Genomic DNA, 16854 nt, shown 5'->3' on the forward strand with positions numbered 1-16854 from the left:
TCCCTGGCTTCCCTCAGGGTCCCCAGAACAAAGATTTACTGTGTTCCATGAACACATCGCCTAAGTTGGTATCTCAAGTTCACTCAGTGTTCATTGACTGTGGCTACCCTGTTCCTTTTTGTCCTGGGGACAGCTCATTAAAATGCTGCAAACTGGTCAGAGAAGTGAGTCTCTCTGTGTGCGCCTCTTGGCCGTCGCTTTCAGCGGCCCCCGCGCTGAGTGGTGGGGACCTAGAGTGATGCGTGGAAATTCGTGTTCCCAGGACCTCGGGAGCAGAGACCTGAAGAGGGAGAGGATCAGCTTCGTCTGCCAGATCGTCCGCGTGGGCCGCATGGAGCTGCGGGACAGCAACACGAGGAAGCTGACCTCGGGCCTGCGGCGGCCTTTCGGGGTGGCCGGTAATCCACGTCTTCTTTTCCCGGGGGGTTTCAAGGCCATCACCTTCACCCACGGCAGAGCTGCTGCGGAGTCTCCGACTCGTCAGCTATTCTGTGGCAGAGGAGAAAATCTGTCGCCCTCTTGTGGGTGGCGGCCAGTCCCTGCGCCGCTCCGGAGGCAGCCCGAGTCTGGGGGTGGATCGTGGGTCGGGTTTCCGAGCGGTCGCCTCTCCCGGGCGGACCCCGGGCCACACGCTCAGCCTGGAGGGAAGCCAGCCCTCGGCGGTGGCCAGGCGTCTGGACTTGCGGTTGATTCTGGAGTGAATTTGTGCCGAGTGGTCCAAGGCGGAGGAGGACACCGTTTCCTCGACGTACCGGGCAGTTCGGTCTCCATACTTGTGCCCATTTTTCTTTTGTTGGGGGACAAACCAGAAGGGGAGAGCTAGTTGTCTCTGTGGAGCAGAGCCGGACGTGTCCCTGGAAGCTCTCATTTGCTGACCTCTTTCCGGGTCACTCGCAGTCACCCTTTCGGAAGGTGCTGTCCCCTCAGCGTTTGCTGGCAACCAATGAGCTTCACTGCACAGCCCTCGCTCTCCTCTGGTCCTGCCGTGGGCCTCGGGGTCCCGTGGGTGTGGGTGTGCGGAGAGCCCGTCCTTTCTGGTCCGCCGCCGGGCGTCTCAAATGACTGGCAGTGAAAGGTGATCCTCACCTGTGTGACCAGGGAACTCGGGGCTTAGTCTGTCCTGTTTCGGTTTGGACTGCTTTCCAACAGGCTTCATCTTCAGAACAGTTGTAGGTTCCTAGCAAAATTCGGCCGAAGTTACGGAGATTTCGGAGTGTTTCTGCCGACCCCCTGCACCCACACGCAGAGCCGCCCCCGCAGCCCCCACCAGAGGGCACGTTCCTTAGAGTTGATGGGCCCTCCCGGCCGTGTCTGTGGTTATGTTAGGGCTCATCGTCAGTGTTGCCCGTCCTGTGGGTTTGGGTAACCGTGCAGTGACCTCGGTTCCCTGTTAGTCCTGCTGGCCGGAGGTCCTCTGTGCTCTGCCTGGATTTTTCTGGAAAAACATACCCAATCGTTGAAACGAATGATTCAAAGAAATGATTCACTACATCATACGGATTACTGTATTTTGCCGTGTATAATGCGCACCCACGGTTTTGGCCCCAACTTTCAGGAAGAAAATCTTTTGTTTTAATTTTTGAATTTAATTATTTACTTATTTTTATCGAGCTACTTGTGGTTTTGTATTAAAAAGGAATTTTAGCATTTATTTTTGAACGCGCTGTGGTACAAGAGATTTCATGTAACACATAATTACAAAACACAAGAACAGGTACGAGGTATTTCAGGGACTGCCCATATATGATGCGCATCCTTATTTTTCCTTCAAATATTTGCACAAAAAAGGGTGCATTAGACCTGGCCAAATACAGAGAAATGATGTCAGTGAAATTGGCACCATGAGGGAGAAGCTCAGACTTCAGTGGGTAGCCGCCCCCACAGACTCCCGCCCGCGGGGGGCTGCCGTCGGACTTGGCACTTGTGAGTGGCGTCCGGTGGGGGGCGCTGCCTTTCCCAGCTCAGGAAGTTCTCGCACGTTTTCTCTCCTTATTTCTTGCATGAAGACTTGAGCATCGCACCCCGACGTTTCAGGCCCGGCTGTCTCTTTCATGTATAATCTGATCTTACGGTGGAATTTCCAGGACTGCCGTCTCTCTCCTGCTCTATGGCAGCTTCGAAGAAATAGTTTTCTTTTGACCGCAGAGGCCTTGGGCCTCCCTTAGGAGGGAATGTGTGTAAGTCGGGCGTCTTTCCCACACTAAGGCCGTAAATTGTTTGGTTGGTCGGGACCAGTGAAGTGCAAGTTCCTGGGAGTGCAGGGGTCCCTGAACCCCAGTGGCAGCCAGGCCAGTGGCCAACAGCTTTCCCTTCCTTCTGGTTCAGATGAGAACGCGCGGCTCTCACAGGCTGACGTTTCTCTGTGGGTGACGGGAATGACGTGTAGTTTGATTGGGGTGGTGTATACAGGGATGTATGCGTTTTTCAAAATTCATTGAACTGTTCTGTAATCTGTACATTTAACTTAATTTTTTACAAAGAAGAAAGTCAATTCGAAACATCCTTTCCTATCAGAAGTGTTCCGTGAGCCCCCTCCTAACACAGGCTGGCTTCGGTGCCTCCTTGGTGCCTCCTTGGTACCCCCGGCTCTACGAGTCTTTCCGTCACCAGGCTTACCTTACCCCTCCGTACATACACGGCTGTGGGGTACCTCACCGTGTACGTACCTCACCGGACTATGAACACCGTGACGTGGCAGCCCTATTTCCCCAGTTCCTCCTGCTACGGCAAAGTAGCCGCATGGAATCAAAGTAACAAATCAGCTCCTGCATCGCACCTGCCACACGTTAGGGGCTCGCCGATCTAGAACTTGACATCATCACACGAAGGTCTCTTGGAAAGTGCAGCTCTAGGCGGCCAGTGGGATAAGAGGCAGAGGAATTTGTGAAACGGAATTCTGCCGTCAGGCCCGTCTGGGCCGGTGTCTGCGGAGACCTGCACTTGGCTTCCAGACCGGGGCGTGGCGTGCTCGGATATGAGAAAACCCCACCACGCGGTCCGTGCGGTGGTTCGGCAGAAGACATTCTGAAGTTCCTTTGTTTGTTTGTTTTCTCTGATTATAGTATTTCAACACCACAATCTTTGTTCTTTTCTTATTCTCAGTGATGGATGTAACAGATATAATAAATGGCAAAGTAGATGATGAAGATAAACAGCATTTCATTCCCTTCCAACCGTAAGTATGGAACAGTCCAAGTCCGTAACCAGATGTAACATAGAAAACATGTGTTTGTAACACTTATCTCCATAGTTAAGTTTTAAATTCAGCACAAAGAGGGGTAGGTTCTTTTAAAATAATGGAAAGTCAGTCTGGTCACTGTAGCCCCTGAGAAGGGGCTGTAGCCACTTCTAGCCACTGTAGCCCACAGTCTGGTCTTGCCAGTGGAATATTCTGAGTGTGACCCCAGAATCTCTTACCATGCAGGACATGCGGAATCACGATTCTGCTCTGAGCATGAATGTTTACATAATTGATTTATTCTGGCAGCGATTCACGTTTTCAAAATACAGTACTTTCAGATTTATCACAGGGGGTTGCTGCTTTTAAAACAGAAGACCGAGTGAAATACGATGAACTCCTCTGTAAAGGGAGAGGTGATGCTTCGAGCCGATGCTCAGGCTGCAGGTCTTCCCGCCTCGCCGTTGCAGAGGGCGGACTGCCCCGACTGCCCCTTCACCCACCGCTGGGAGGGCTTGTGCAGTTCAGGCACGCAGTCCTTAGCGAGGCGTGGGAATCTGGAGCCGCGTTCAGGGGAGGCCCCGAGACTGATGCTCCGAGGTGAAGGTAGATCCTGTGGAAAAGGCAGCAAGGGTCGATCTTGTTTCCCTGGAGATTAAAGCAAGAGGGCCCCTAGAGGGTGGGTGAGGCCACTCGGGCACTGCTGCGCCTCCGACAGGTGGCGAGAGGAGGGGGCTGAGAGTGCGCAGGGCCGCCTGTCAGAGGCGGCTTCCTGATTTCCCCTTTTACATTGTTTTCCCACGTTGGCTGAGTGGGGCTGGGGGCTGGTGATGCTCAGTGGGGCCGAAGGAGTCCGCTCCCAGGCAGGGGCAGGCTGGACAGGAGGTGCCGGGTGGGCTTCCCCGGCCAGGACTGACCACTCCTTCGAGGGGGCGAGAGAAGGCTCTGCTTTTAGAGGCTCTGCTTTAGATTGGTCAGAGCGCGTCCCGAAGCCTGGCTCCATGGACAGCCGCACAGGGTGTCAGGCCCGGGAACACCTGAAAAGCCTGCATTACTGGGCACAGGTGTGCGTACATCCACCGCACCACTGCACACACTACACGTGGGGACAGAGACTCACGAGGCTTCCGTGCTGCAGGCTTCCTTTTTCTGCTCCGTACTGTAGCCACCAGCCACCTGGGGATATTTCAGTCCATGAAAATAAAATTAAATTAAATACCGAGCGCTCAGGCACACTCACCGCATTTGAAGTGCTCGGTACCACACTCAGCCAGTGGATACCTTTTGGGTCCGCACGACAGGCTGCTCCTGTCCTCACAGCTCACTTGCCCTGTCGGGCAGAGCTGCTGCGTGGTCACACCCAGCAGAGAGCTGCCGAGGAGGCCGGTGCAGCAGAACCCGGATGCTTCCTCGGCAAACGGGGGGAACATCATTTCTGAACACGGGCCGAGTCGAGGTGAAATATAAAACACGCCTTTATAGAATGATGCCACGGAGCTACTTCCTCTGCCCATGAGGGGCGGCGTAGCCCTGTGCTCTTGACTGCTCTCGTGCATGGGACACCTTCGAGTTTCCTGAGTCCCACGTGGGCCACCAAGCTGAAATGACCCATTGCCTGCTGGTACTTTCTGGGAAAAGCCAGGGGAAGAGAAAACTAGTCGGACAAGGGAGGGGCTTCTTAGTTCATTTTTAGGTGCGCTCGTCTAAATGCCACCGGGCCAGGCTGGGGGTTATTGGAGACAGCACACTGCCACCATCGTTTTCTGTCCTTTAGAGAAACGTCCACTTTAAAAACTATGATTGCATGCTCACCTCTTACTGCAGTTTGTAACTCCTTGCCCCATTAAAGGGGGACGGGCATTTGCAGCGTTCGAAACTAAAGAGCAGCACAGTCGGAACAGCAAAATAAGCAATGGAACCAGTTCTCTGGGAAATGCCATGCTAATGAAACCGTTTTTTTGCTCCATTAGAACTGATTTATTGTATTACAGGGTGAGTTTTAGGGAAGGGAAGCAGAGCCCACATCTCTCTCTTTCTCTCTCTCTCTCTCTCTCTGTCTCTGAACTTGGGGAAGTAAATTAAGACACTCCTCAGCTCTCTTGAGTAATGGGGGCCCAAGTGATGGATGACACCTGTCGTCGTTCTGAAAATGATTTTAAACAGTCCGTACGCGACATGTGTTTTCTCGCTCGTTGCATATTGTCCTGTGCTGTGCTCCGTGGCGTTTCTCTGCGCAGTCGCCTTGTTTGTATTTATTCTCTTGTCTAGTGCAGCTTCTATTCAGAGATCCTGACTCACGCGCCCCCAGAACACTTGTGATCACATGCACACCTGTGCCACGATTTCTCTTTCCAGAGGTGGTGGTTGTGTCCCCCGAAGACCCACCCGTTTTCACGTTTAAGTGTTCCAGGCCACGCTGACCACATGGTCTTTCAGAGCGGCGTTAGGTTACCACCCAAGCTTCCCAAGAAATGGAGCAGGAGGGATTTTTCTTCCTTGATATTACCTTTCCCCTTAAAACAACCTGCCCCTGGACCTATGCTATGGTTTCGAATTACTGAAATTGAAGAAGCGTTTATAAACGTTCCTTGGGATTAGATACTGTCCAAACGTGAATTTCCAGGTCAGCTCCCCTTTTAGCTGCCGAGCGGAAATGGAGTGAAGGTCTGGTGCCCGTGTGTTCCTTGGGGGCAGGGTCGACTCGTTTGCTTTATTTTTCTTATGTGGTTCAGCATTTTCCTGATCAATGCTCTTCCCTGTCTCTCTTGTCACCTATCCTGTCCTTTGTCGTGCGTTCACTCATGATGGCTCTCTCGCACTGGGTGACGATGGTCTCTTGTGTTCCCTTGTTACCGTGACCTCTGGGTCTCTGTGCCCCTTTGTCTCCTGTGGTCTTGGTCGTCCCGTGCCCTCCAGGCTCGCGTTGGACGACGCCATTCGACACAAGCCGCTGAACATGTCATCCCGTTTTTCACCCAGGGTGGCAGGGGAGAATGACTTCCTCCAGACTGTCATAAACAAAGTCATTGCTGCCAAAGAAGTCAACCACAAGGGCCAGGGTACGTATTCCGTTGTTTTTGTTCCTACACGTGGGCATTTACGAGAACCTGGGGCAATACCGTGTGGTTTGTATTTTAGTTTGACGGTGATCAGGATGGTGGTGGTGGTGGTGGTGGTGATGGTGAGGGTGATGATGGCAAGGGTGAGGACGATGGTGATGCTGGTGCTGGTGCTGGTGATGCTAATGATGAGGATGAGGATGGTGGTGATGGTGGTGGTGAAGACGAGGATGATGAGGATGAGGACGAGGTTGCTGTTGACGGTAGTCTTGGATAATGTGTGTGCTCGTGTGCCTGGCGTTCAGTATCGTGAGGGTTTTCTTGCGGGTCACATTTGTAGGCCCTGCTGGGGGCCAGCCTCCCCTGTGAGGGGAGGGCCGGATGGGACACAATGAAATGTTTGGAGACGGGAGGTGATGAGACTGGAGTAGCTGATTTGCTGCCGCCGCCTCAGCCTTTCCCTGCGACCCCCGTTCCTTCCGGCCTTTTGTGAAACCGCCAGCCAACTTCCGAGAACGTGCAGGGACTGTCTCCTGGCTGTTATGTCACCTGGCTGTTTAGAGAAACGTGAGACGTTCAGTTGACAAAACCACCTTGCACACACTCTTCTCCCGGTTCCCTGGCCTGTGTCCTCCTAATCACCACCATGTTGTGTTTTCTGGGACCCCTCCTGCTCCCCCAAGAAAGTGGCTTCGTTTTGCCCTTCTGTTTTGTGACCACGGGGATTGCTCCTCCCCGACACCTCCTCCCCCCCCTCTGTGTAACCCTCATCATTTTTAATCCCTGGCTGACAAGTTCCCAAGCAGCTGACCTTCTGTTGGCAGAGGCAATGAATCAATCACCTCCAGCTGGTGACAGCTGGCACTTGGGCGACCAGGAGTGGCCAGAAAACCACTGCTAACCACTGAGGCCCTGCCTCCAGCCCGAGGGGAGGTCACCTTCAGAGTGTCCTGTTAAGGCTGCTTGGAGCACAGGCGGGGAAATCCGTGTCTCAGCAGGTCGGCTGTGGACTCTGCCCTTAGACTCCTGGAGCTCCGGGGAGCGGGCCCGTGTCCTTGCCTAGTGGCCCACGCCAGGGTGCTTTAGGAAACGCTTCCCGTGGTGCATGTCCCACTGTGTGAAGGCGAGTGCGAATCGAGGCTCAGGATCCCGTCCTCTGCCACAGACGGGCCCTTTGGCTCTCTCCTGGTGTGACCACCGTGTCCCCCCCCCAAACTGCAGCCAGACCAACACCCCCACCCAAAACGTTAATGAAACACGACTGGTCAAGTCAGAGCCGTCTGCAGCTCACCGGGGACTCGTCTCCCAATTTGCCCTTTCATTAAAAACTGCGCTGAGGCCCAATGACAGCCGTTCCCTCGGGTCTCCCAGCTCCTGCCGAGTCCTCAGAGTTCCGATGGACTTTTATTGTTACAGTCAGACAGGAAAAGCAGGGCGGGGTGTCAGGCCAGAGGGAAATTTCTTGGAAAGGGGACCCAAAGCCGGCCTGTGTCGGTCCCGCTAGTGCTGTGGCCAGATCCCAGGACGCCAGAGGCCCTGGAGCCGATGCCGGGGGCAGGTACAGGAGTGCCTTCAGGGCACAGGAGAGCCGAGAGGCAAAACATGCTCTGCGTGTGTTCCATCAGGGGGTGTGGAGACTCACGCTCCCGAGAGTCAGCTGCACCCTGGTGTCCCCAGCAGGGACCAGTGCTGTGTCCATGGCTGTGGTCATTCCCCTTGCTTTTTCGCGCGGGTCCCTTCATCACCTGGTCTGCTCTCCTGGAGGGCAGAGCCGGGGGTTAGGTGTCCAGTCACTCAGAGGTCTGTCTGCTCACCTGCCCTGGTGAGGTCCCTCAGGACCCTGGAGGTCCTGAGCTGCCACCAGCTTGTGGCGCTTCATGTGGACTGGAGAGGGGAGGCCCACCCTCTGGGTGAGTGGGGGGACGCAGTCAGGCACCTGGCTCGGGGAGCCGAGCGTGGCAGGGTGGGCACCCACCTGTCCTTCTTTGCTACTTGTCTTGTAAGCTGTATAAACGTCTGATCGCCGGGGCGTACCCCTGAGACTAATATAATATCGCATGTCAACTATAATTGAAAATAAAAACTGATTTAGAAAATAAATAATAAAATACAAAAAAAAGAAAGATATAGAAGCCAAGTCCCTGGAGGGGGTATAGTGAGTGATAATGAGCATTCGCCCTGTGTCTGCGGCACTGGTGTGTGTCTGGCACACAGTAGGTGCTCATTAGACACTTCCGAGTAAATCAGAGGGAGTCAGGCGGCGGCACGGGGAAGGGGGTTTCCCTAGCTGGCGAGGCGTGAAATGTCCTCAGTGCCCGTGGACCTTACCAACCGTGGCCGGCTGACCTTCGCAGACCACAGAGCTGCTTCCAGGCCAGCTGCCAGAGGCGAGGCCACCTGAGGGGCAGGTGTAGCTCTGTGGCTTCCGCCTTTGTCCCCTGCCACTGGCCAGTACCACGTTGAGGTGCATCGCCCAGGCTCCCTGGAGGTGTGTATCTGGAGGGGGGCTAGCTGGACAGACAGACAGTGTGAGTGAGGACAGCTGCCTTTATAGGACACTTCAGGTCCCACATAGCTGAGTGACCAGGGAGCAAGCAGGCCACGCCCCAGAGGAGGCAGGGACAGAGCCCCTGATGTGCCAGCTGACAGTGACAGCCTGCCCTCGACCTGGGCACAAGGACCGTCCTTAAAAAGGGCTGACACAGCCACACAGCCGCTGACGGAGTCGATTTTGTCAGGTGCCTGTTGTGTTCTTCCCTGTTTTTGTTACGTCCAGTCGCATCGCTGCTCAGGAGTGTTTTCTGCAAAGGCGCTTCCCCATCAGCCTTCCGAGGAGGGAGAGTGGGATGCTTGAAAGTCTTTCTCGTAAAGGTTGGGGGAAGAGCCCTGTGCTGGCCAGAGCACTTGCTTCTCCTGTGCTGTGACGCTGTGAGACGGGGACTGGCGGTGGCTGTGCCTGCCATGTGGGGCTGGCCCGGGGGTGGCCCACGATCCAGCGTGCGGCTCCCTGCCTTCTGGGACCTGGGATGTCGCTTAGTGGTTTGAGACTTTGGCGGGTTAGGGAGGCTGTGAGTCTGCCCCCCAAGTTCTCTGCTGTCCTCCTCCTTGGGAGAATGAGAAGTGATAACTGCCTCTCAGCCCACGCCCAGCAAGATGCTACCTTCTGATTGGTCCTAAATGCCCATCAGCTCGAAAGGGCCATTGGTCCTGGGCAGACGTGGTGCACAATTGTTGTTAATGTGCTCAGTTGTCCGTGAAGCGCCTCCCAGGCAAGATTTGTGTCCCCGCTAATCAGATGCAGGTGATCCTCCCAGGCCCGCCACCTTTGTCCTGGTCCCCACCTTTCTCTCGTCTCATACACCATGGGCCCCCAACCTCCTGGCCTGTGAGGAACTGGGGACCACATGGCAGGAAGTGAGCTTGAATGTAATGTGCCCAGATCATCCCAAAACCATTTCCCCACTCCAGTCCGTGGAAGAATTGTCTTCCACAAACCTGGTCCGTGGTGCCAACAAGGTTGGGGACCGCTGTGGCGCACTGTTCCCTGTGAAGGTGTTGCATTGTGAGTTAGAAGTGGCTCATTCATTGCTCCTTCGTTCAGGCTGGCTCTGTGATGTCTTCCTTTAAAAACATACATGATGAAACGTGACCCACTCACCCTTTGCTTCCCCAGGTCTGTGGGTGACTCTGAAGTTACTCCCTGGAGACGTCCACCAGATCAGAAAGGAGTTTCCCCATTTAGTGGACAGGACCACCGCAGTGGCTCGGAAGACGGGCTTCCCGGAGATAATCATGCCCGGTAAGAGCTGCGTCCTTCCGCGTTTCTGCACGCAGTGTGGCTGTAGCCTGTGTGTGTGTGTGTGGGGGGGGGTCGCGTGGCTGGCCCCAGTGCCACATGGATGGCGACTGGTGGGAGCCCCGGCGAGCAGAGGGCTGGGCGGGGCCGGCGGCTGCACAGCTCGGCCTGGTTTCTCATCATTTCTGCAGGCAGGCGCTGCGGGGTGGGCCGAGGGGGTGTGGCTTCTCTTGGTTGCAGTGACCTGGGAGGGCTGCAGGGGCGGCTGCTCGTGGAGCCAGGTGGGTGCAGGAGGGAGAAGGAAGCACCATCCCGGAGCCCGGGCCCGAGAACGCTGGACGGGTTTCTGTGGGCTGCCCACCATCTCTGCCAGCAAGGCCTGTGCTGCCCCAGGGTTCCTTGTCACCCCCCCCCCCCCTTACTGGCTGGGAGGGCTGAGTGCATTTGGCTGCGTGACACGCAGTCACTCAGTCCCTGGTGACAAGGCAGGGGCCCTTGGGAGGTGGTGTGGGGTGCATGGTCCGGCTCCGAGGACTGGGTTGGGGCGTGCTTGCCTCCCTCTGGGATGAAGGCGAAGGCTTTGTGATGACAGCCCAGGTTCGCAGGGGTGCCCGGGCTCCCCCTAGGGTCCCGGCACAGTGTCAGAACCATCTGGAACATGGTCAGCGGGAATGGAGGACGATTTAGGGAGCCCCACCTGCGAGGCTCCGGCTTTGCCCAAGGCCCTGGGGGAGGGGGACTAGGTCTGATGGCTCTCACCCCCGTGGTCCACAGCAGTGAGAGTGCAGGACCTGGAGCCCCACAGTGCGCTGTGGCCGTGGGCAGGGTCCTGGCTGCTGGTAGCTGCGGTTTCTCATCTGAAGAATGAGAATAATAATGATAATGCCAATGAGACATGAGACTCGAGGGCGTAAGTGACAGAAAACACGAGGCCTGTGCAAATGGACGACCCCGTTGGGTACTTACGGGTCAGCTCGAGAGACTGAGGACGGGACGGAGCCGGGTCTGGGTGCACCTGGAGCCTGGGCCCCTCTCCCTGCAACTCCCTCTGCTTGGCTGTCGGGCTTCTCGGCGTGACGGCTTCCTCCTCAGGGGGTGCTGCCTTTTGCCTCCCTGCTTCTCCCCAAATCCTAGTGCGCCCTGAAACACAGGGCATGCTTGCGACCCAGCATCCCCATGCCCTGCCTGGACTGCTGGGCAGCTGGGCAGGGACAGGCCAGGTGGAGTATGGGGTCAGCTTCCAAGTGCAAGGGTTGCATGAGGGGGCCGTGGACACCCTACAAATCTGGATGGACACCTGGGTGAAGATGGGGGGCGGGGCAGAGCATGAATGTGCACCCCTGGCACGCGCTCCATTCGTACCTGTCACCGTCCTGGAGTTGCTGGGGCCCAGTCCCGGCTTTTTCAGCAGATTAAACCAGTAACCGAATTCCACGTCAGGATTAAGCTCTTCTATTTAATACTTTTCAGTTTCCAAATAACATTCACATTAATAATTGGATTTGATCCTCGGGAGATCTTAGGAGGCATGTTAATATTTACCCTTCGTGTCCGTGGGATACTTCTTGGTTTGCATGCATAGTCAGCACTCAGGTGAGGAGTCTGGCGTTTCCACTTAAGCATCTCAGAGGCCTGTAAACCAGTTGAACGAATCCCCTTCAAGATCCCGCCGGAGCCCGGAGTCCCGCAGCTGAGGGGCAGAGGGGGCCGAGCTGCCCCATCCCTGACACTCTCCCCGTGGCCACCGTTCAGAGGGCTCTGCCGTGTGCTTGCAGGGATGGAGGGGCATCCGGCGCGCACACTGTCACAGCTGAGGCTTTGTTGATTTCCGGGTGGCTGGGGACATGCTCCTCCTCCTCCCTCTGTCTGTCGGGATTGCTGTGGGTCACGGTGTGCGCTGCCTGGTGAGTCAGTAGGAAAGACAGTGACAGTTGGCTGGACGGAGTCCGGTGGCCCTGCCGTGCGGGAAGTGCGACATGCCGCGCGTTAGGGAGCTGGGGCGCACCGGCTGCGTGCAGCGGTCAGGTCTGCGTGCAGTCTGTTCATTTGGACTTCCCGGTGGACGCATGTTTGCATGTGGATTTGGGGGCCAAACTTATAGGTCACGTCCTGCAACGTGGGTGGCCTCAGGAGGTCCTCCTGTTTGAAGGAAGGCCCGAGGAACTTCTGGGTCACGCTGGTCCTATTTCCCTTATGACTGAGGCTTAAGAAGCGAGTCTGAACCAGTAAAGTCATCTCACAATAGATTCATGGGGAGTGGGGGTTCCTGGGGTGTGGGGCTCTCGTCTGAGTGAGTCCTGTGTTTTCTGTGGCTTAGCTGTGGCCGACAGGCCCTTGGGGGAGAGATGGCGTGGGGGGCTTTCACTCGGAGCCCAGGCCTTGGCCCCTGTTGTTGCCTGCGTGCTGTGGAGCTGTGCCTCGCCTTGGCTCTGTGCAGGGCCTGCCGGTGGCCTGTGCTGCCGGCCGCTGTCCTTCCTCCCGCCCCCCGCCCTGACATCCTGGAGCCCTGAGGGCCCTGGTGGGGTGGCAGCGTGCCCTGAGTTGGGAAGGTGGTGAAGGCTCTCTGAGGCCGTCTGTGCCGCCTTCCAGCACCTTCCGCCCCAGATGACGCCCTAGAGCCGAGGAGGCGTGTGGTGGGGGTCTGTGGTGAGCGCCTGACTGTGGGGCTTACTGACAAAACGTGGGGTCTCACTCGGGGATGGCCCCACAGTGAGCATCCCAGGGCCAGCGGGACAAGGGGACCCTGGCCTTCACTGCCTCCCAGCACGTGTCGGTCCTCGGGCTGATGAGGCCTCCGTGAGGCTGCCATCGCTATTTGGGTTGTGGCTCTTGTGCCTTAATAGAGTTTTCGGGCCGAGGGGTCCCACGTACTACCCTGCCTTGTCGATGGGCCTGTTTAGCAGTGGTTGGCCAAGTGGTTGGGAGGCTCAGTGGCTTGTTCCAGGTCACCTGGCTCACTGGTGGCAGGTCCTGGACCCGCATCCTCGCCCCCAGCCCATGGCCTGGGCTCCGTCATTAACGACTTTCAGTGTTGGGTCCACAGTGTGGCTGCTCCCTTCCCAGCAGCCTGTGGGGCTGTGGTGGCGACCCACTGGGGTTCTTATAATAATGACTTTTAAATGAAAGCTTAATTTACTAGTTGGATACATCAAAGCCAGAGTAGAACAGGGAAAAAAAAGCCCAAATAAAAAAGCAAGGAGATATTTTTTCTTAAGGGATCTTTTTTTTTGCCCAGAGTGGGCTGTTTGCTGCTCTGGACAGAACTTCTTCGTGTCCCCAGTGGGCCAGCAGGGAGAGTGGGCTACTGGGAGTGGGTCAGCCGTGGGAGGTGGCCAGACCACAGAGCGGCCGCCCCGAGGCACCGATGCTTCCTCCACGTCACGCTGCTGTCGAAGCTTGCTGCGTTTTCCCAGGAGGACCGTTGTAGCTGGGAGGGAAATCTCGAGTTCAGTAGTTGCATTTTTTTTGCACAATTTAAGTCCCCTCTCACTTTAAAATGCACAGGTCTGTATTGTATATCCGCTGTCCTCTAAGAAAAAATAAGACACCCGGTCTGTTTGCTGACAGCCCCACCTGAAGGAGAGGAGACACAGCAGCAGAGGGTTCTCTCTCGACCCGTCCCGGGTCCCTGTGAATTCTTCGTCAGCTTTTTGTTCGACTCCCGGGTAGATTGCACACGAGGCCGGCACTGCCTGTTACCCTGTGTCCCAGCCGATGGTGCAATGATCTTCGGCTGCCAAGACTCAGATGGCCCCAGCCAGTGGTCTCCTGAGAGGTGGTGACATGGGCCGCAGTGAGCCATGGACGCCGGAGTGGGGCGGGGTCCTTGCAGACTCAGAGACCGACCGCCTTTGGTCTGCGAGGGGCATGGGCTGCCCAGGGCAGGAACCAAGCACATAAATAGGGCCTTGAAATGATGACAACGACAACGAGAATTGCTTTTGTCATGCCTCTGTGCGCCGAGAGCACTGGGTAGAAAGTGTTTTAGGGCCCTCTGGTACAGTGTTTGCCGTGCTCTGCTAGGGAAGGTAACGGATGGACAGTGTTGCGGAGTTCACGGTGACGCAGTGAGTAACGGGTTGGCTTTAAAGGTGTGGTTTTCCCGCAGGTGATGTCCGAAACGACATCTACGTGACGCTGGTTCAAGGAGACTTCGACAAGGGGAGCAAAACCACCGCGAAGAACGTGGAGGTCACGGTGTCCGTCTTCGACGAGGATGGCAAGCGCCTGGAGGTGCTTCTTGTTGCGGAATCGAACCCGAGCTTAACTGCTCCTTCCGAGCGTTCGCCTCTGTTCCCCCGCAGACCCCGAAAGACCCTCTGCTGACCCCGGGGCGGAGCCTCTGTTCCTTCTCCCCTTCCTCCCGCTTGTTAGGGGCTGGTTTGCACCGGGTCCTGGCCACCGGCCTGTCCTGGGAGTCCAGAGATGCCCTTGTTGGCTCCATGTGATACACGAGGGACCTGGGGCCCAGAAAATTTGACAGCTCCTTCAGATTCAGCGCGCTAGCCAGAGGTGGAGCTGGGGTCTGCGCTTACACACTGACCTTGTCCTCTCTTGGGTGGTGTTGGTGGCCAGGACCTGCTCCTGAGCTGCCACCGCGGCCGGCCGGACTCAGTGTCCTGAGACGTGCTCAGAGGCCACACCAGAGCAGGTAGCCCTGCCCCCGCCGAGCGACCTCTGTAGACTGTGGTCCCTGTGTGTGCATCTGAGCCGGGGGTGTCCCTTCTCTCTGGGCAGCTCTGGGCACTCTCCCGCCGGCCAGTGCTGGCCTTTGGCACTTGGGACAGGTTTGTCCTGCTGCTCCCACAGGACAATGGTCATCGTTCTCGGCTGGGGAAGCGTGGGAGGGAGTGTTACCACGTCCTAAATTCGGTCTGGAGCCATTTACTCAGACCTGCTAAGTGGATCCGGTGACTTCCTGCACGCCCTAAGGACGTCACTACGAGCCAGGGACCGAAGGGTGGGGCTTGCCCCGTCCCACGTGGCACAGCCCTCAGGATCCGAAATGTCCGGGAGTGAGGTTGGATGCTGGCTGCCGCTGCAGGCGTCGGGCAGATGTGTCCCTCCTTGGCTTGGAGGGTGTCTCAGTGGCAGCGGGTGACTGGTGTTTCCGGAGCATCCTTGCTGCCCTCTAGCTTACCTAGTGGGGGTGAGAGGTGGGAGCAGCGGCCGTGCCATGCTCTGAGAGACCTGACGCACGCTCCTTATGCTTCTTTTAAAGCATGTGATCTTCCCCGGTGCTGGCGATGAGGCGCTTTCGGAGTACAAGTCCGTGATTTACTACCAAGTGAAACAGCCACGCTGGTTTGAGACCGTGAAGGTATCACTGACCTGGTCACTTTGTCCCTCGGATGATGAAATGCTCATTTGCAGCCTGGGAAAGTCCCCCCGCCCAGCAGCCCAGGGGCCGTGCCCCGCTGGGCACCGAGCAGCAGAGCAGCTTTCCATGAAGTCCCTCGAGGTTGCTAAGGAACCACACTGGCATTTCTTCGGAATACATTTCCTCTCATTTCCTTTTGAGTGTAAAAATAGGACTTGCATGGAGACAGATGACAGAGTCTTTCAGAGGCGGTGTTGTTTTCTCTTCCTGGGTTTGGTCTCTGTGTGAAATGCTCTCTTCACACCAAACGGAGACACACAGAGGTGCCTGTGTGCAGAGGGTCTCCCAGGAGAGACGGCCCTGTCCCTGCCGTGGCCCCAGCATCTCACAGCGCCCTGCGCTGTCGTCACAGGCTTGGAGGGCCGCACAGCAGGCCAACTGTTGGCTGTGGATGAGATGTGAGATGTCACAAGAAAGCGCCTGTCCAGCCCCCAAGGGCAGGTCCCGCAGCTGCGAGGGGGGTGCAGACACCACAGGTGGGGCGGACAGCGAAAGTGGCAGGTTTTAGGAATGGTCTTAACCGTGAGGCTCAGCACTTACCAAACCGGGAACCGTCCCCCAGAGTCGGCTCGGCGCCCCTCACCATGTTACCATGCTCGCAGTCTCTCAAGGCACCTGGGTTCCTTTGGGAAAACCGCAGAGGGGGCTCAGCCTTTTCCCACCACAGCGGAAATGGTGCAGTGGGATGGGGTGGCTGTCCGGGTGCGGCCACGGTGTAGAGGTGTCTCACCTGCCTTTTCCATCCCACCAGGTGGCCATCCCCATTGAGGACGCCAACCGCAGTCACCTCCGGTTCACCTTCCGCCACCGATCCTCGCAGGACTGTGAGTAGTCTGCTCGTCGCCCCGTGTGTCAGCGGGAAACTCGCAGAGACTCCATAGGCTGTGCTTGTTCTAGATTGTTCTGCGATCGTTCTAGGCAGTTCTGGGACCTGGGCACCCTGACACCACCAGGCCTTGACACTTCTGCTCACATCCTGCATTAGCCTGTTCCTGGGGAATGTTCTCGGCACTTTCGTCAAGCCCGTCACAAAAGATCGCAATTTCCTGCATTTTTCTTGAATTGGCTACTTGCTGTTCTTTTGATTTCCTCTCTTCCATTTTGACTTGCATACTGTTCCATCCGTGAGAAACGTCACTGAGGTCAGCGTGTGAGAAGCAGGGCAAGAAGGTCAGCCTGGGGGGCCTGGGGAAGGGCAGAGGTGCAGCCCAGCAGAGAGGGATGTGTGCCCGGGGGGCCCCAGGGACAGGTTTGTCCTCAGCCAGGGCCTTGGTGAGCTGGAGGCCCCCTGCATGAGTGGAATGTGAGCAGGGGTGGGAGTTGGCCAGAGCACAGCTGGGTGGGCTTTAGGGCAGCAGGGGCAGGGTGCGCTGGAGGGCACACCGGGGTTCTAGAATCACAGAGGACCCATCTCGAAATCTGAGCACGCTCCCGCTTATAA

The 16854-nt window shown here is 56.7% G+C and overlaps 1 protein-coding gene across 2 annotated transcripts in view; it reads left to right on the plus strand.

Annotated features, from left to right (window-relative positions):
* Window positions 1-16854, plus strand: part of DOCK1 (dedicator of cytokinesis 1) — a 377799-nt gene that overhangs the window by 59033 nt on the left and 301912 nt on the right. Inside the window, exons 10-16 of one of the 2 annotated variants that reach the window (XM_037051192.1) lie at window positions 263-398; window positions 3103-3175; window positions 6095-6237; window positions 9911-10036; window positions 14142-14266; window positions 15255-15353; window positions 16165-16237. In XM_037051192.1, coding sequence (XP_036907087.1) covers window positions 263-398; window positions 3103-3175; window positions 6095-6237; window positions 9911-10036; window positions 14142-14266; window positions 15255-15353; window positions 16165-16237 — 775 coding nt within the window. The remainder of the gene's footprint in view (window positions 1-262; window positions 399-3102; window positions 3176-6094; window positions 6238-9910; window positions 10037-14141; window positions 14267-15254; window positions 15354-16164; window positions 16238-16854) is intronic. The other variant, XM_037051193.1, reaches the window with a different exon arrangement.

Source organism: Sturnira hondurensis, unplaced genomic scaffold (assembly GCF_014824575.4).
Source record: "Sturnira hondurensis isolate 20B ecotype Veracruz unplaced genomic scaffold, ASM1482457v3 Scaffold0007208, whole genome shotgun sequence".
Classification (NCBI taxonomy): Eukaryota; Metazoa; Chordata; class Mammalia; order Chiroptera; family Phyllostomidae; genus Sturnira; species Sturnira hondurensis.